This window comes from Schistocerca americana, chromosome 4, assembly GCF_021461395.2.
Source record: "Schistocerca americana isolate TAMUIC-IGC-003095 chromosome 4, iqSchAmer2.1, whole genome shotgun sequence".
Classification (NCBI taxonomy): Eukaryota; Metazoa; Arthropoda; class Insecta; order Orthoptera; family Acrididae; genus Schistocerca; species Schistocerca americana.
Window position 1 is genome coordinate 437,259,096 of NC_060122.1, and position 20,697 is coordinate 437,279,792.

Below are 20,697 nucleotides of genomic sequence, written 5' to 3' on the forward strand. Positions count from 1 at the left end.
GGACTTCCTGTAGCCATCACAACCAGTAGTAGACTGTGATAGATCAGAGCTCCAGGCTGACGAAAAAGTTCAAATAAGCATATGTAACAGAGATTGTTCTGGACAGTTGTTTGTCGTTGAATACATTATCCCGCTGTCGTCAACAAGACAAGTCCCTGTTGTAAATGTAGATGATTAGTTAAACTGCGAAACTTTTATCAGTTGCGAAAAGCTACTTAGGCTCGTTAAAGAAAGTCTACTTGCCAGCAAGGAATGTAAGCATTGCAGGTGGCCAAGGAGAACTTTGGATCACTAATTCTCATGGGCAGCCACAACTCATCCCTAATGGTATGTGTATAGGGACACCTAAAACCAATCAAGAAAGGGCAGCCTAATACCACTGATGAAGAAATGTGGTGGTGCTATCGGTACAGACCACATGTGGATGGAAGCTGCTGTTGAAACTGCCACTGGGTTTGACAGAGAAACAACATTGCTGAGTGTTCTGGACCAATTTCCAAATGCTTTTGAATCTGGTTTGAAGAAAAGATATGCAAAATGGCCCAAGAAAAACACTCTGACAACACTGGGAATTATCCACTAATAAGTCAGCACTCGTATAGATGTTGTCAGCTGAATGATGAATAATCTTGGAGGAAGTGGAGTAGGTGCTCCAAGATTCCATCATTGAAACTTTAGAGCTCTCTTTTCCATCTCTGTCATCCTCGTGACGGAGGAGGACGGCACTCTGCATTTCTTTGTCAACTACCAATGACTGAATAAAATCACCAAAAAAGATGTCTACTCATTGCTGCATATTGTTGACACCCCAGATTGCTTGAGTGGAGGAAAGTATTTCTCAACAATGGACTTAGAGGAGGGTTACTGGCAAATTGAAGTTAACAAGATTGTCTAGGAAATGACTGTCTTCATAACTACTGTGAGCCTCTGGGTGTTTAAAGTTATACTGTTTGGACTGTGTAACGCTCCAGCCCCTTTTGAGTGTACGATAGACAATCTGCTTCAGCATCTTCATGAAGTATATGTCTTCGCTGTCTGGACAACATTGTCTGCTCCTCACCCCTTTCCTGAAGACATTTGAAGAATCTGTGTAAGCATAAGCCACATGACAACTATGTTGAAGTGTGTTTATGCTGCAAGCCTCCACCTCAGTCTGAAAAAATATCTCTTTGTCACCCAAGAAATAAAAATCTTGGGGGATTTGTTTTGGCCACCAACAAGTTCTGGCATTATTTATTTGGCAAACCATTTGCCATTGTTATGGATCAACTCTCTCTCTCTGTGCTGGCTGACTAGCTTGAAGGATCTGTTGGGTCGACTGGCGAGATGGGCACTGAGGCTTCAGGTGTGTGACATCACAGTGTCATTCAAAAACAGATACAAATGCATTGACACTGATTTTCTTCGAAGGAATCCTGTGGTGAAACACAACAGTGTGGACAAGTTGACAAAATCTCAGTCATCACTGCACAGAATAACATTGCTGCTGAACTGGGGGAAGATTCAGCATTGGTGAAAACAACAGAAGCCTTGAAGATGGAGGAACCAAGCCCATCCAGAAGATAAAGATTGTGTGCTACACCCATGCCAATTCCTCACCACCATAATTACAGGCATGTCAGTTCCCCACCACCATAATTGCAAGCATGCCAGTTAACTTCTTCCCCCATCTCAGTATGGCTGTGCGAGAAGTGGGTTTATTGGAATAGTTACTAAAATGCTACTTTATGTTGTATCATATCTTTTGTCGCTTGTTGAATGCCACATATGAAGTCACGGATTATGTCTCTTTGTCAAGAAAATGAAAGTGCAGAGAGACATTGTCCATGCCCTCTGTATGAAGCCCTGCTATGGTCCTGAGGTGCAGACTGACAATTGAAGCTTCTTGTTAAAGAAAACTGAAGATTTGTTCGATGCTCTCAGAGCTTCGACAAGAGGGGCTACCCTGATGGTCATCATAGTAAACAGGGTGTGGTGACATGACCAGAACACAAGGCTCCGTCATGACATGACCAGAGCACAAGGCTCTGTCATTTGTGCTGTACAAAGGGTTATTGACAAGATGTAGACCCAGGGTGCTGTAGTCAGCTCCATTGAGAATATCTGAAACAGGAGAGGATAGGGTGGCAAACTTTCTTAAAAGAAAATAAGAGAGATACTTATATCCCCGACAAAAAATGAGGGAGATTAAGAGCACAGTGAAATTTCACCAAAAATGAAAGCAATATTCCTAAAAGATAACTATTTAATTACAGATTGCAAATACTTACACATATTTTGCAACAGATTTTGCCTCGGTCAGTAGTTTTATATAATTTTTTAGCAAATTTGAAGAATTCACTGCATGAATACGGAAAATTCATGGCAACTTGCAGTTCAGATTTGATTAGGTTTGTACAACTTCTGTTCTTTACATCTGTCCACTTATTATTCTCAAGAGAAAATACTGAGTGTGAGCATTAATTTCTGGTATACTCGTGACATAACCTACCAGTTTACTCAAGTTTTCAAAATTCACATTATTTGATTTCAAAGTTGTTAAAACTTTTATCCATTTCTGGCTAATACTATCCTCTAAAAAGAGCACATTTAATTGCATCGTTAGAACTACAAAATTCCTCATATAATTCATCTTCATTCATGCAATCCAGCTTGACACATTTATAAACTTCATGTTTGTCATTGAATATTAATTCCCTTTTTAGACATAGTGAGATTCAACATTTTAAACTATCATCAGATTTGTTAACTAAGTGAAAATTTAAAGAATCATAGAATTTAATGAAGTTGTTCTCACTAATAGAATTCAAATTTGAATCAAGAACAGTGGCCAACAATTAATGAGTACTGCTATAAAAAAAATCTATCCCTTTCTCTGTCTAACTTTACTGATTAGTAACTGTACAGCTTCATGAGATTTCATGGTACTAATATCAGAATTCTCCAAATACTTTGCTTTTAGGATGAAAATATTTCCAATATTCATTAAGAAACTAATATAAGCCAAACAATTGTGTGTACTTCTGTATTTTCATTGCAAAAATACTTTTTCAAAACTTTAGGACAGTCTGAATCTTCTCATCATCATCATCATCATCATCATCATCATCATCATCATCATCTTGGACAGTTTCCAGCCACTGTCTGGGTCTGTATGGAACATAGGCCTCTCCATCGTCTTCTGCCTTGCCACCATCTCCCCGTCATCACTTTGGTCCAGTCTTCTCCTTTCTTCTGGGTGCATTCCTCTACTCCTTTCAGCCATCTGTCTTTCTGTCTTCCTCTTGGTCTTTTTCCTTCCAGTTTCACCTCATGTATCCTCCTGGGTATCTTCTCCTCCATTCTCTTAACTTGTCCATATCATCTCAGCCTTGATTTCTCTATCTCCTCTTGTAATGGTTCCACCTTCTCCCACAAGTCCAATGCCTCGTCCAAGCCGTGGGAAACACAGCAACGTCATGAAGTAGGGGATTGCCTGTAGGAGCGAGGTGCAGTGGGGACAGTATATGCCCGAGGACCGCTATGGTAGCTGTGAAGGTCCTACAGGAACCCTGAAAAGTGAAGCTACGATAGGCCTAGCAAGCCAGTAGTGGATTATGATTTCTGCTTTCAAAAATAGAACTAGCCTCGGAAAGTCTGAATCTTCTATGCTTTTAAAATCGCTTTTATAGGCTCCCAATTTTTTTAAAAGCCTTTCTACAGCAGGTGTAAAAGAGAACCATCTACATGTGGCAGGATTTCAGCCCATTCAACATTAACAAATACAAAAAATGATTTTAACGTTTCCTTTAGTTTGGCAAAACAAGAGAATTGACCATATGTTTTCGATACTAACGCTTCGACATCTACATATTGTAAACAGTTACACGCACGTTTCATGGCATTATGAAGCCATGGTTAAAAGAACTGGCTTTGAGGATTTTTTCATTCTCATTACTTAATAGTTTCAGGACTGAATGGTGCTTACTGTAATTTGTATTGGCACCATCAGCATAGTGTGATGATATTTACTGCCATTCAAATTATTTGATTACAGTGAATTTTTTTAACAACCTATAGGCATCCATTGCAGTTTCCTCTTCCTGTTTTATGAAATGCAACCTTTTTTTTTAGTTACATTAAGCGGTCAAAATATCATCTTACAACTAGAATTGTGTTCCTGTTTAGATGAATGGAGGCATCTGTTGCTAAAGAAAAGAACATGTTACACTTTTTGAGGTCATTTAAAACGTCCAAAAAATCATTCACACTTCTTGGGGCCATTATGTTCATTATCGTCATTTCAGATTTTTCACCATGTAACACAATTTTCCAAAAATTATTAATAAAATATTTTTCTCCACTTGCTGCTCTTCGTGAAGATTTCCGCAACATTCTGAAATTAATATTTTTGCAACTTATGCTTAAAATCCCCCCCATGAACCATGGACCTTGCCGTTGGTGGGGAGGCTTGCGTGCCTCAGCGATACAGATAGCCGTACCGTAGGTGCAACCACAACGGAGGGGTATCTGTTGAGAGGCCAGACAAACGTGTGGTTCCTGAAGAGGGGCAGCAGCCTTTTCAGTAGTTGCAAGGGCAACAGTCTGGATGATAGACTGATCTGGCCTTGTAACAATAACCAAAACGGCCTTGCTGTGCTGGTACTGCGAACGGCTGAAAGCAAGGGGAAACTACAGCCGTGATTTTTCCCGAGGGCATGCAGCTTTACTGTATGATTAAATGATGATGGCGTCCTCTTGGGTAAAATATTCCGGAGGTAAAATAGTCCCCCATTCGGATCTCCGGGCGGGGACTACTCAGGAGGATGTCGTTATCAGGAGAAAGAAAACTGGCGTTCTACGGATCGGAGCGTGGAATGTCAGATCCCTTAATCGGGCAGGTAGGTTAGAAAATTTAAAAAGGGAAATGGATAGGTTGAAGTTAGATATAGTGGGAATTAGTGAAGTTCGGTGGCAGGAGGAACAAGACTTCTGGTCAGGTGACTACAGGGTTATAAACACAAAATCAAATAGGGGTAATGCAGGAGTAGGTTTAATAATGAATAGGAAAATAGGAATGCGGGTAAGCTACTACAAACAGCATAGTGAACGCATTATTGTGGCCAAGATAGATACGAAGCCCACACCTACTACAGTAGTACAAGTTTATATGCCAACTAGCTCTGCAGATGACGAAGAAATTGAAGAAATGTATGATGAAATAAAAGAAATTATTCAGATTGTGAAGGGAGACGAAAATTTAATAGTCATGGGTGACTGGAATTCGAGTGTAGGAAAAGGGAGAGAAGGAAACATAGTAGGTGAATATGGATTGGGGGACAGAAATGAAAGAGGAAGCCGCCTGGTAGAATTTTGCACAGAGCACAACATAATCATAACTAACACTTGGTTTAAGAATCATGAAAGAAGGTTGTATACATGGAAGAACCCTGGAGATACTAAAAGGTATCAGATAGATTATATAATGGTAAGACAGAGATTTAGGAACCAGGTTTTAAATTGTAAGACATTTCCAGGGGCAGATGTGGACTCTGACCACAATCTATTGGTTATGACCTGTAGATTAAAACTGAAGAAACTGCAAAAAGGTGGGAATTTAAGGAGATGGGACCTGGATAAACTAAAAGAACCAGAGGTTGTACAGAGATTCAGGGAGAGCATAAGGGAGCAATTGACAGGAATGGGGGAAATAAATACAGTAGAAGAAGAATGGGTAGCTTTGAGGGATGAAGTAGTGAAGGCAGCAGAGGATCAAGTAGGTAAAAAGACGAGGGCTAGTAGAAATCCTTGGGTAACAGAAGAAATATTGAATTTAATTGATGAAAGGAGAAAATATAAGAATGCAGTAAGTGAAACAGGCAAAAAGGAATACAAACGTCTCAAAAATGAGATCGACAGGAAGTGCAAAATGGCTAAGCAGGGATGGCTAGAGGACAAATGTAAGGATGTAGAGGCCTATCTCACTAGGGGTAAGATAGATACCGCCTACAGGAAAATTAAAGAGACCTTTGGAGATAAGAGAACGACTTGTATGAATATCAAGAGCTCAGATGGAAACCCAGTTCTAAGCAAAGAAGGGAAAGCAGAAAGGTGGAAGGAGTATATAGAGGGTCTATACAAGGGCGATGTACTTGAAGACAATGTTATGGAAATGGAAGAGGATGTAGATGAAGATGAAATGGGAGATATGATACTGCGTGAAGAATTTGACAGAGCACTGAAAGACCTGAGTCGAAACAAGGCCCCCGGAGTAGACAATATTCCATTGGAACTACTGACGGCCGTGGGAGAGCCAGTCCTGACAAAACTCTACCATCTGGTGAGCAAGATGTATGAAACAGGCGAAATACCCTCAGACTTCAAGAAGAATATAATAATTCCAATCCCAAAGAAAGCAGGTGTTGACAGATGTGAAAATTACCGAACTATCAGCTTAATAAGTCACAGCTGCAAAATACTAACACGAATTCTTTACAGACGAATGGAAAAACTAGTAGAAGCCAACCTCGGGGAAGATCAGTTTGGATTCCGTAGAAACACTGGAACACGTGAGGCAATACTGACCTTACGACTTATCTTAGAAGAAAGATTAAGGAAAGGCAAACCTACGTTTCTAGCATTTGTAGACTTAGAGAAAGCTTTTGACAATGTTGACTGGAATACTCTCTTTCAAATTCTAAAGGTGGCAGGGGTAAAATACAGGGAGCGAAAGGCTATTTACAATTTGTACAGAAACCAGACGGCAGTTATAAGAGTCGAGGGACATGAAAGGGAAGCAGTGGTTGGGAAGGGAGTAAGACAGGGTTGTAGCCTCTCCCCGATGTTGTTCAATCTGTATATTGAGCAAGCAGTAAAAGAAACAAAAGAAAAATTCGGAGTAGGTATTAAAATTCATGGAGAAGAAATAAAAACTTTGAGGTTCGCCGATGACATTGTAATTCTGTCAGAGACAGCAAAGGACTTGGAAAAGCAGTTGAATGGAATGGACAGTGTCTTGAAAGGAGGATATAAGATGAACATCAACAAAAGCAAAACAAGGATAATGGAATGTAGTCTAATTAAGTCGGGTGATGCTGAGGGAATTAGATTAGGAAATGAGGCACTTAAAGTAGTAAAGGAGTTTTGCTATTTGGGGAGCAAAATAACTGATGATGGTCGAAGTAGAGAGGATATAAAATGTAGGCTGGCAATGGCAAGGAAAGCGTTTCTGAAGAAGAGAAATTTGTTAACATCCAGTATTGATTTAAGTGTCAGGAAGTCATTTCTGAAAGTATTTGTATGGAGTGTAGCCATGTATGGAAGTGAAACATGGACGATAAATAGTTTGGACAAGAAGAGAATAGAAGCTTTCGAAATGTGGTGCTACAGAAGAATGCTGAAGATTAGATGGGTAGATCACATAACTAATGAGGAAGTATTGAATAGGATTGGGGAGAAGAGAAGTTTGTGGCACAACTTGACCAGAAGAAGGGATCGGTTGGTAGGACATGTTCTGAGGCATCAAGGGATCACCAATTTAGTATTGGAGGGCAGCGTGGAGGGTAAAAATCGTAGAGGGAGACCAAGAGATGAATACACTAAACAGATTCAGAAGGATGTAGGTTGCAGTAGGTACTGGGAGATGAAAAAGCTTGCACAGGGTAGAGTAGCTTGGAGAGCTGCATCAAACCAGTCTCAGGACTGAAGACCACAACAACAACAACAATGCTTAAAATATGTTAGCACCAAATAACAAAATGTGTAGGAGGTCCGCTATAACAGGGAATTGCGTCACAAGAGATTCTGACCACCATGAACTGACAGACACTTGAACAGATATTTTCTTTGAGGCATTAGACCCGCTGAACACATTTCTTTACAGTTTGATCACACAGTCCAAGCTCCTATAGTTTAGATTGTATTGTACTGTATGGTAGGCTAATGAAAGTTCATGTTGTCGTTTGTTAGGCCTTTACCCCGGTGAGGAGAGCTGAAGAAAGGTTATCTTGGATGAAGTAGTGACATCATTTGCTTTGCTTTTTTGACCTACAAGCAAATACAAGAAGTTAACTCAGAAAATTGCCAATTACTGATTTCTACATGCTGAACAGTAAGATATTTATTTTTTTAGGATTCATAGTAATAAATTACCACCTGAAATATTCATGTGCTGCACACAATCATTCTTGCTGCCATGTGCAATGCAAAACTCAGGTTTGCAGATTAAGCAATTTGCTTTATAATCATTTGTCTGCTGTTGTCCAATCCAGGAATATAAAGCTTCCCACTTCGTAAGATATGTACACATATGCTTTGTTTTCTTTTCTGATGGCATATTAGCTTTGTCCTCACTGCCCATCATAAAATCTTGAGCAATGATTCACAGTAAGCACTGGCGCTGAAACGAAGTCACGTCTAACTGCCAAGTGTCAGTTGATCATTTTTAAGATAATCGATAGACATAATGTTGATATAGAATAAGTTGTCTATGCTGTCCAACATTTCAGTGATTTCTGACTGTGCATATAAAAACATTTAGCATGACTGACACATGCTGTGAGTTGCCGGTTCAAATCTGATCACCAGCAATTATTTGTTACTTAGTATTTATTGAAGGTTCTTGAAATTCCTTATGTTTGTAGTGTTTGTATATTCTGGCCTATTTGATGTTTGTATATGTAGCAGCACTCGCCCTACGGGAGTTCAGTTTTGTTCTGTCTGTCGGTATTTATAATAAATGTGCTATCAGAGTGAAATGTTTTACTTTATTGACTATCCTGGTTTTGGATTTGGTGGTGATTGTAATTATGTTGACATGGCAATATAATTTTAAAAATAATTTGTTACGTTCTATCCTGGATTTACCATTATTTAATGTTAAAAATATATATTTAACCAGGGACTAGAAATCAGCAGTTTAATACATTTTTCAATTTGTTTAATAACTTAATATTTCAACTCATTTGGTGATGAAATTGTCTGTATAATACATGTTGCCAAAACAATTAAGCTTTTTCTTCCTCAGAAAAAAAGAGTAAAAGAAAAGAAACGAAGATTAAAGGATGAGAAACGAAAGAAGAAGAGAGGAAAATCACCAGCTGATTCAGAAGGAGAGGAACAAAGCAGTAGTGTGTGGCAAGTGGTTTGTTTCACAGAAGAAGACTGGGACAAAGTCACTGAAGGTTTCAGGGACTCTACATCTAAAGTTGAACGAGCCTTGTACCACACCCTGTCGGAAGACTTTCTGCCTGAAATACCTCGCCTATTTTCAGAGAAAGAAAAGTTGCAAAGGTCAGTAAACAGTTCTCTCTCTCTCTCTCTCTCTCTCTCTCTCTCTCTCTCTCTCTCTCTCTCTCTCTCTCTCTCTCTCTCTCTGTGTGTGTGTCTGTGCACCTGCTCACATTGAGCACATATAATAATGGTGGTAAGATGTATATTGTTTGAAGAACAACTGTGTGTAGTCTCAATGAAAATTTTAGAAGGGAATGTATAATAAATTTTCATAGCATAAATTTTTGAAAAACTTATTTGCTTGGACAGCTTGAGCTAAGGACTGTGCATTTGGTCTCTATTTTTCCATCTAGCTTATTAACTAATCAAAAGGGCAGCCAGTGGTGCCTTAAAGCAGCAGAAAGAATTATTTGTATAGTCAGGTCAAGAAATAAAGGGGTAGCTTTTTATTCTAGAATAATAAAATGCGCGTATCATACGTTAAAGATGTAATAATTCGATGGTAGGTGCTACAGCTACTGCATGATAAAAGAATGAAAAACTGTTAAGAGATAGTGGTGTAAAACTTCTGAAAAATGGAATTTAATACTAACAATGAATGAATGTCTAAACAACAGATAGTAAGCTATCCAATCTCATGCCGCTCTGGTGCTAATTATATCAGTTTTGAGTATTTATCTGTAGCATTACTTCTGTATAGCGATGCAATAAATGTATGTCAACAGATGGTGGGATACTGTAGGTTTAATGTAAGTGTTGTAATCCTATATGGTGTGGAATATAGTGAATTGTCACATCTCTGTAGAATAAGGGGAAGGGGAGGGGGTAATCAAGTGAGAGTACTTGCAATTGAACTCGTGGGATTGACTGTGGAAGGCTTCAGAGTGAAGATGCATGAAACTTGGATGGTTTATTATTTTTGATCTAATATTACTTTTTCTTGGTATTAAAACAGCACACTGCAGGAGTTATTCCATCTTTGTGGTTCTCATTGCTCTGCAAATCCAAATGGACATTGCTAAGTACACTAATATCATTGTTTTAAAAGCCACACAAAGAAGTTGCATGTGTAAAATGTGTACCTAATATTGTAGAGACAGAAGGACGTGTTACATGTACTATTGTAAAATTGACCAAACAGTAGTTTGAGTTACATATTGCAGTTATATTCTTCTTTGGATGTGTGTAGTCATTGTACAAATGGAGTAAGTGATGTTACTATTCTTGTATTCCCAATCTGATGTGACAGTTCTCCAGGACTTCAGTTAAACATTAATTATGATTTTTGTCTTTGAGTGATCTGCCTCATCTTCTCAGATTATGTTTTTGTAACAAATAAACAATTCTGCCCCTTAAAGCTTTGTCTACAATACACATACCCAGTTTCTGTCAGTGTAATGGGGTAGAACTGACAGTCCAGGTAACCTTAAAAGTTCTCCTTACAACTTATATCTGAGTTGTGGTTTTAGATGTGCTAGAACTATTGTTTGGGCCAATACATTCACCGTGAATCCGACATCTGCAGTGGAGGTCATATTGTACTGGCGGTATCCGTTTTTGTGTGATAATGCCGATCCGAGCTAGCACTTGCATTATGTGGCTAATGTTTGTGGTGGATTTTTTTAACCACATTAAAAAAATAAAAATTATATTGTTCTCGAGTCTCAGTCTTAGAGTTCCCATTTATGCAACACCTACAAATGCATATTATTCTTATTTTCATAGGAACTCTTCATCATTAATTGCTTCCAAGTCTTCTTATTTAAACACAATAACTTGTCCGGACTTTATTCAGATTGGCCATAGAGTTGTTTGAAACCATAACATATGTGAAAAGCTTATCTGATACTTATCTGACAGTTTTACCTATAGTTTCTACTTCATGGAGATATGTTAGTAATGGTTCAGTGGTTCAGTTTCAACAAACTGGACCAAAGAATTAGAATTATAAAAATAATAACCTATCATATCCTCTAGGAAGTAAGTTTTGTTGATGAATCCAGGAAACACTGTGGTGCAGCTGCATCTTCAATGCATGCACCATACAGATGGTCTTTTTGTCTCTGATGTGTTCCATAGGTATTTGTGTTCTGGTCTGGACCTGTTTTGTGCATTCAAAAAGCAAACCATTATCCAAATCTCAAATGTGTGATTTGATTATGTGTATAAACTACAGTCACCTGGTAGGTAAGTGCACATGGCATACAAGAGTAAAAGATGACAGCAGTCTTGTGGATGCCTTAAATGTGTGGCTTTACCACAATTTTCCTTGGATTCATTAACAAAACTTGCTACCTACGTGACATAACATTTTACAGAAAGGATAGATTGCTGCTCACCACATAGACACGACATTGAGTTGCAGACAGGCACAATGGGAAAGACTGTCAAATATTTAAGTTGAGTTGAAAATGTGTGTGTTTTTTTTCTATTTTTGAAAAAGGACTTGCAGGTCCAAAAACTTAAAATTTTATCAGCCTCTTTCATTGTGCCTGTCTGCAACTCAATCTCTCCTTTTATGTTATTCCATCCTGGACTCTCCATTGTTTGACATAATACTCTTATTTCACAAAATCTGTGGTCCATTTTGTTGGTATTTAACCACCAAAGTCTTACTAGCACATGTACCTGGGGAGAAAGCTCATAGCTGGAGTTGTCACAGGTACTATTTACATCTCAGAAGCTTATGAGAAAAAGACAATGAATTATCAGTTCATTGATGATTGTGAATGTTCAGAGCCGGTGAATGTCCATGGTTAAAAGAGAAGAGGGTGGTGATAAAAGTTTACAGGAACTTGTGGGAAGGATTGTGCTGCTGATTAGAGGCAACAGGAGGTTAAAAATGATGACAGTTGTGTTCAATTTTTCACTGATTTCACATAAATTTTCACAATTTTGAGTTTTAAATGAAGACCGTATTGGTTGCAGGAGATATTCTCCAATTAGTGTTTCACCTACTAACACTGTTTGCACCTTCTTCTACAAAAATGATAAGACATTTTGTGTGGGAAACCTAAAACTGTTTCAACAAGGGTACCATCACTAGTCTGTAATGAATGCTCCAAAGAAATTAGGTGTTGGTATATGATCGGAATTTAATCCTGAATATTTGCTTGTTGCAGTCAGAATTTTCATTTCATTGTAACATTTAAATTGAACTACTACTTTTTTTTTTTTTTTTTTTTTTTTTTTTTTTTTTTTAAAAAAAAGATAAGTGGTAAGATATTTTAACTATCGACAAATTGGAAATAGCTTATGCTTCAAATCATAATAGTATTGTGCGTGCTGTAACTGGCTGTCAGATTTACTATTTAGTGACTCTGCTGCATAATTAAATAATCAGAATTTCAGTAAAGAGCAGTAAAAAAATAATTGCACAGTTGTGATTTTACTCAGTGCATTGAACATGTCAACAAGCAGCAAACTGTTACTTGCTGTGAAATACTAATTCTGTAACACACTGAAATTTTTTTTTACTGAAGTATCGCATTTTGATGTACGGAATGTACTCCCTCCCTTCCTCCCCTCCCATGAGAAAAATTTGTTTTTAATGTACTCTGACTATCAAAATTACAAACTTTTATTGTCGGAAAGTATCTGCTTAAAAAGTTACCATTACACCTATTCTGAATTTATACCATTTATTGGTTGTCTATGTTTTGATAATACAAGAGGAAAACAAAGTCAAAGGTGACATGATAGTTTGAGCAAGATCGACACTACATTGAGCACTTCTGCATGTCGGGAAATCTCAAACCTATTCGACTGACAGTATTGTTTGCTAAGCAATACCCTTTGGAACTCCTCAAAATAAATTTGTATGGAACGTCAATAGCCAAAACTTCATCCATAAATGTCAGATGACCCCTATATTAATGTAAAAGTGCTGTCAAAATGTTTACCACAACAGCAGTAGTTTAATATGTGACCTTTTATTTTTGGAATTACAAATTTGGGAAAAAACCTAGTCTTACAGTCAGGTAAACATGGCAAAATCATTACTGCATAGTTGTGGCGAAAGGCCAATAGCAACATGAAGATCCTTTTCAGGAAAGACTATTAAAATTGCCTTTTGTCGTACCTTTCTATAATACTACGGAAAGGACAGATTGCTACTCACCTTGAAGATGGCACGTTGAGTGGCAGACAGGCACAGTGAGAAGACCATTACACATTGAGCTTGCAGCCAAAGCCTTCTTCAGAAAAGAAAAAAACACACACACACTAACACCTGTCAGCTGTGGCCAGATGCAGATGTCGCCTTGAAAGGAAGGAGCAATCTGGAAGGGGGGGGGGGGGCAGTTAAGGGTGGTAGGGTATGGGTGGGGAGAGGGAGGAATGCAGGGACTAGATGGCAGCAGGACAGGGCTGCCAGGTGCAGTGTCGGGAGGCTGTGGGAGAACAGGGAGTGTAAAAGGAGAGCAGCAGAGAAGGGGAAAAGGTCAGTGTGTTGTTGAGAGAGAGAGAGCAGCGCTTAATGAGGGTTGAGGGGATGTGAATTGCGAGGAGGTGATATGATGGGAGAGGCGGGATGGGGCAGGGATGGCGAGGAACAATGTGTTACCACATGTTTAGGCCGATATAATTTTGGGAGCAGAGAATGTGTTGTAAGGATAACTCCCATCTGCGCAGTTCAGAAAACCTGGTAGTGGAGGGGAGGGTAGAGATGGCCCGGGTTGTGAAGCAGCCATTCAGTCACGTGTGTTATGTTCATCTGCATCATGTGCCACAGCATGGCCCACTTTGCTCTTGGCCACTGTTTGGCAGTGGCTATTCGTCTTGGCAGACAGCTCAGGCCCCAGATTCATCCCACTGATAATTATTCCTTTTGATCACATTTCTTTTCCAAACCTCACATTTTCAGGTGTTATTTTCCAAACCCACCTGTACCACATGAACTCTTCGCCCTCTCTCTTCCCTTCTCTCCGCCCACTTATACCCTGATATATTTCCTCCTCCTCTGCTCCACTCTGGATTTTTGCTTTCATTCAACATGAGAACTTTGTTCTGGCCACAGTGTTCAGGGATAACAGTCATGGATGTGTGAGGTGTGCCTGCTTGTGTGAATGTGTATGTTTTCTATTCTGAAGGAGGCTTTGGCTGAAAGCTTAGTGTGTAACAGTCTTTTCATTGTGCTTGTCTGGATCTCAGTGTGTCACCTTCACCATGAGCAGGAATCTATCATGTCATAACATTGTTGATATTCCAACGTGGACTTTTCATAGTCTGATTCTGTACCTTTCTTGTAGATTTCCTGTTTAGAAACATCATGTGAGTGATACTTTTTATTGATAGACGAAATGTTGATCTTGGTTTTATGTGTTTGAGTCTGCTGTTTAACCCTTTACTGCTGGAGATGCATCATCTGCTTGGCGTGTTGAGGTGCCATGGCCTACGGCGTAATCTGGCTACCTGCGCTAAGTGCCTGTCCTTCGCAGCTGCCACAGGGACCAGAGCAGCCTGTGCTGCGCAGCTCACCCTGTGCTGAATACTTCTGGACTGATTACGCCTCGCCCAGAGCCAGCATGAATTTTTGGCGACTCTGAGCTGTAATACCTTGGGAAATAGTTTTTGTAAAAGAATCAGATTTGGCCATCTTTACAACTCTATGCATTCTCTTAAGAATAATAATTAAAAGAATTTCATGACCCATACTGAGCCAGAAAATAGTAGGTAAAATCGCCCAAAAAAAAGGCACAAAAAAAAAATTTCGAAGTTTGGTTTCTTGAATCTCCTAGGCTAATGCTATGATGAACGTGAAACTTGGCATGTAGTAATCTAACAACACAAGGTTCTCAAATATTATGTTTCATTTGCATAGCACTTTCCAGTACCGAATGAATTAAGCACAAAATTGAAGATGTAAAAATGTCAAAAATGTGGTATTTTTGTTCCGATTTTGCTAAAAACAATGCTCTATAAAACATTCCAAGCTGTATAATTGGATGAAAGTTGGGCGCGAAAATCATTCCCGAAAACAATGTAAACTTTGGATTCGCATATCTGGTAGAGTGAATGCATGATGAGAATGAAATTTAGAATGATAACACAAAGATATGGAATGCAAAATTTTATTCCCCTGCTATTTCCAATTATCTACAAATTAGTCGAAATGATGTTGATTTTTATGAATAGAGGAATGCTGGATATATTCGATACTTCTTTTACATATACCATTTTCTATTAATGCTTCAAAGCCAGTCTCATTGGAACAACCAATTTTAAGCCCCCCATCCTCCCCGGAACAGTTTTCATTTCCAATATTGCCTAACAACAGAGGCAAAGTAGCAAGAAAAATCGCACTGAGAACAGAGTTTTAACTTCTGCATGTTATTTCTCGGTGATCAAAGGTGTTTGAAATCAGTTGTGGAAAACAGGTTTTGTACAGGTAGACTGAATGTGATCTATTAAGTACTATTTAGGATAAAAGAATATAACTGTCTATGTTACATGTTAATATTTTAAATGTATCGCATGTAGATTAATATATGGGTTTTGTTATACTGGTACAATGTACTCTGTGTAATTACATTTGCCACAGTACAGACATGCACCATCTCAGTCACCAAGTCCATTCTTTTGCCAGCAAACTGCTACATATGAAGAGGTCAGGAATTGTTTGAATAATTTTTAACCTATTGCAACTATTTCCCATCCTTATTTTCGATCTAGGTTTTGGATCGGCACAAAAAAAATATTTCTTTTACCATTTCACAGTCTAACACTATTATCCAACTGAGCTCAGGAACATGTCACAATGGTCAACTGCACCCATACTTGAATTGTAATCTACAGTACGTTGTGGGTTCTATATTTTTTCGCCAGCATTTCTTTCAGTCTTCTCTGTTTCAACCATTTGTGTTGTAAGACTTGGGGTTAACATGGACACCACTCTCTTATCGCACCAATTGATAGCACGGATCCTGTCCCTGGACTTAAACTCAGTTTTTCCTCATTTTAATTTCTTCTGCAGTTTTAGCATGTTGCACCTATTCTGACGGACAGTGCCACAAGCAGCTATTCCGTGGTATTGAAACCAGATGAAGTAGTCTGGGCTGGAGTACCAATTATCGACATATAGAATATGACCCTGTTCCAAATATGCTCCCATAAGAGTTGCCGCTATATTGCCACTTTTCCCTAAATTGTGGAGCCCAATTTCTGTTGTTGCTACTGTATATACAATAAAATCCAAAATATACCCTCTCTGATTGTCACACAGTACAAATGTCTTTATTCCAAATCTACTGCACCTGGTTGGAATAAATTGCTTAAGAGATAATCATCCTTTGAACACGAAGAGCCTTTCATGTATACAAAGCTTCTGATGTGGAAAAAATTAATTATGAAATGTCTTACGAGCTTTGTCAACAGTCATTCTAATTTTAAATAGACTGTCACCTCCAGTACTTCAGAATTATCACTGGAGCGCAGAATTCTCCGTATTAGACAAAAATGATCTTGGGATGTAATTTTGCTGAAAACTGATGTGTTCAAAAGTGTATCTTTGGACCAATAATCACTTAATTTTAACTTCTTAACTTCCGCCATTAGAAGGCAAGTAGCAACAATAACATGCTTAATTATGTATGGACAGTGAAATTCTAATCCTGCCCTGCCCAAAGACATCAGGTGGGTCCTCTCATACTTGTCACTTCTTCCGTGTGTTTTTGCTTTTAGGAAGCTTTAATTGTCGAGTGCTAGTAATAGTGTTCCATAGATTTCGTGTTTGTTTTGAATACAGTCAGAGAGAGTCAACCATAGTGCCAGTAGTGCCAGTGTTTGTTTTCAATACAGTCCAGAGACTGGTAGTGCTATTTTCATTGTTTTGTACAAGAAGTGTCTAGCAACCACAGTTTAGTCAGCCGCCTTTAGTGAATTAGCAGTCTCGTTAAAAGCTGATTAACTCTCTACAGTAAATTGATTTCTTAGGATGGATAGGATGTGTGACTGCTGTGTACAGATGCAGGAGGAGCTGGCCACTGTTCGCGAACAGCTGAATGTGTTGCTGGCTGCGGTCAGCCATCTTCAGGCTGCTGCCTCGGAGTGTAGCGGCAGTGGGGAGTCTGGTGCGTCACATGGTACACCCCAGGTGTTACATGCTTCACCCACTGTCCCTGCTGTCGAGACATTTTCGCGGGTACCGGGCGCGGTTGGGCCACCCTCTCCCCAAGGGGAGTGGCGGGTTCAGCAGCGTTCACGGCGCACAAGGCGGAGGGTCAATGTGGAGGCTGGCCGTGTGGCATCGCCCGCTCTGCCTGTGAGTGGACATGTGGCTGCTCCTTCAGCAAGGTCCGAGCAGGCACACAGGGGGAGGGGTTTATTAGTTATTGGGAGCTCCAACGTTAGGCGGGTGATGGAGCCCCTTAGGGAAATAGGGGAAAGGTCGGGGAAGAAGGCCAGTGCTCACTCTTGTCTGCTTGCCGGGGGGCCTCATCCGAGATGTGGAGGAGGCCCTGCCGGCGGCGATTGAGAGCACTGGGTGCACCCGACTGCAAATTGCAGCTCATGTCGGCACCAATGACTCCTGCCGTTTGGGTTCAGAGGTCATCCTCAGTTCGTACAGGTGGTTGGCGGAATTGGTGAATGCGGAAAGCCTCGCTCGCGGGGTGGAATTAGAGCTAACTATTTGTAGTATCGTTCCCAGAACCGATCGCGGTCCCCTGGTTTGGAGCCGAGTGGAAGGCTTAAACCGATTCTGCGGAGATCTGGGGGTACAAATTTCTCGACCTCCGCTATCGGGTGGAGAAATGTAGGGTCCCCCTGAATAGGTCAGGCGCACACTACACGCCGGAAGCGGCTACAAGGGTAGCGGAGTACGTGTGGAGTACACATGTGGGTTTTTTAGGTTAGAGAATTCCCTCCCTAGGCCCGACAAGACGCCTCCTGACACGCGGCAAGGTAGGAGTAGGCAAAATGCAACAGGGAATAACAATATTAATGTGCTAATAGTAAACTGCAGGAGCGTCTACAGAAAGGTCCCAGAACTGCTCTCATTAATAAACGGTCACAACGCCCATATAGTACTAGGGACAGAAAGTTGGCCGAAACCAGACGTAAACAGTAATGAAATCCTAAACTCAGATTGGAATGTATACTGCAGCCAGGCTGGACAGCGAAGGGGGAGAGGCGTGTTTATAGCGATAAGAAGTGCGATAGTATCGAAGGAAATTCACGGAGATCCGAAATGTGACATAATTTGGGTGAAGTTCACGGTTAAAGCAGTCCCAGACATGGTAATTGGATATCTCTATAGGCCCCCTGGCTCAGCAGCTGTTGTAGCTGAGCACCTGAAGGATAATTTGGATAATATTTCAAGTAGACTTCCTCACCATGTTATAGTTCTGGGTGGAGATTTTAATTTGCCGGATATAGACTGGGAGACTCAAACGTTCATAACGGGTGGCAGGGACAAAGAATCCAGTGAAATTTTTTTAAGTGCTTTATCTGAAAACTACCTTGAGCAGTTAAACAGAGAACCGACTTGTGGCGATAACATATTAGACCTTCTGGTGACAAACAGACCCGAACTATTTGAAACAGTTAACGCAGACCAGGGAATCAGCGATTAAAAAAGGTAGGAAGATTTTTCTGTTTAGCAAAAATGACAAAAGGCAGATTACAGAGTACCTGACGGCTCAACACAAAAGTTTTGTCTCAAGTACAGATAGTATTGAGGATCAGTGGACAAAGTTCAAAACCATCGTACAATATGCGTTAGATGAGTATGTGCCAAGCAAGATCGTAAGAGATGGAAAAGAGCCACCGTGGTACAACAATCGAGTTAGGAAACTGCTGCGGAAGCAAAGGGAACTTCACAACAAACATAAACATAGCCAAAGCCTTGCAGACAAACAAAAATTACGCGAAGCGAAATGTAATGTGAGGAGGGCTATGCGAGAGGCGTTCAATGAATTCGAAAGTAAAGTTCTATGTTCTGACTTGGCAGAAAATCCTAAGAAATTTTGGTCTTATGTAAAAGCGGTAGGTGGCTCAAAACAAATGTCCAGACACTCTGTGACCAAAATGGTACTGAAACAGAGGATGACAGACTAAAGGCCGAAATACTAAATGTCTTTTTCCAAAGCTGTTTCACAGAGGAAGACTGCACTGTAGTCCCTTCTCTAGATTGTCACACAGATGACAAAATGGTAGGTATCAAAATAGACGACAGAGGGATAGAGAAACAATTAAAATCACTCAAAAGAGGAAAGGCCGCTGGACCTGATGGGATACCAGTTCGATTTTACCCAGAGTACGCGAAGGAACCTGCCCCTCTTCTTGCAGCGGTGTACCGTGGGTCTCTAGAAGAGCGTAGCGTTCCAAAGGATTGGGAAAGGGCACAGGTCATCCCCGTTTTGAAGAAGGGACGTTGAACAGATGTGCAGAACTATAGACCTATATCTCTAACGTCGATCAGTTGTAGAATTTTGGAACATGTATTATGTTAGAGTATAATGACTTTTCTGGAGACTAGAAATCTACTCTGTAGGAATCAACATGGGTTTCGAAAAAGACGGTCGTGTGAAACCCAGCTCGCGCTATTCGTCCACGAGACTCAGAGAGCCATAGACACGGGTTCACAGGTAGATGCCGTGTTTCTTGACTTCCGCAAGTTGTTCGATACAGTTCCCCGCAGTCGTTTAATGAACAAAGTGAGAGCATATGGACCATCAGACCAATTGTGTGATTGGATTGAAGAGTTCCTAGATAACAGAACACAGCATGTCATTCTCAATGGAGAGAAGTCTTCCGAAGTAAGAGTGATTTCAGGTGTGCCGCAGGGGAGTGTCATAGGACCGTTGCTATTCACAACATACATAAATGGCCTTGTGGATGACATCGGAAGTTCACTGAGGCTTTTTGCAGGTGATGCTGTGGTGTATCGAGAGGTTGTAACAATGGAAAATTGTACTGAAATGCAGGAAGATCTGCAGCTAATAGACGCATGGTGCAGGGAATGGCAATTGAATCTCAATGTAGAGAAATGTAATGTGCTGCGAATACATAGAAAGATAGTTCCCTTATCATTTAACTACAAAATAGCAGGTCAGCAACTGGAAGCAGTTAATTCCATAAATTATCTGGGAGTGCGCATTAGGAATGTTCGTCAGTAAAGCAGATGCCAGACTGAGATTCATTGGAAGAATCCTAAGGAAATGCAATCCGAAAACAAAGGAAGTAGGTTACAGTACGCTTGTTCGCCCACTGCTTGAATACTGCTCAACAGTGTGGGATCCGTACCAAATAGGGTTGATAGAAGAGATAGAGAAGATCCAACGGAGAGCAGCGCGCTTCATTACAGGATCATTTAATAATCGCGAAAGCGTTACGGAGATGATAGATAAACTCCAGTGGAAGACTCTGCAGGAGAGACGCTCAGTAGCTCGGTACGGGCTTTTGTTAAAGTTTCGAGAACTTACCTTCACCGAAGAGTCAAGCAGTATATTGCTCCCTCCTACGTATATCTCGCGAAGAGACCATGAG

General features: G+C 40.1%; 1 protein-coding gene across 1 annotated transcript in view; it reads left to right on the forward strand.

Moving 5' to 3' along the window:
• Positions 1-20,697, forward strand: part of LOC124612768 (mucin-12-like) — a 290,845-nt gene that overhangs the window by 79,696 nt on the left and 190,452 nt on the right. Inside the window, exon 6 of the mRNA XM_047141163.1 lies at positions 9,005-9,270. Within this exon, the coding sequence (XP_046997119.1) occupies positions 9,005-9,270 (266 nt within the window). The remainder of the gene's footprint in view (positions 1-9,004; positions 9,271-20,697) is intronic.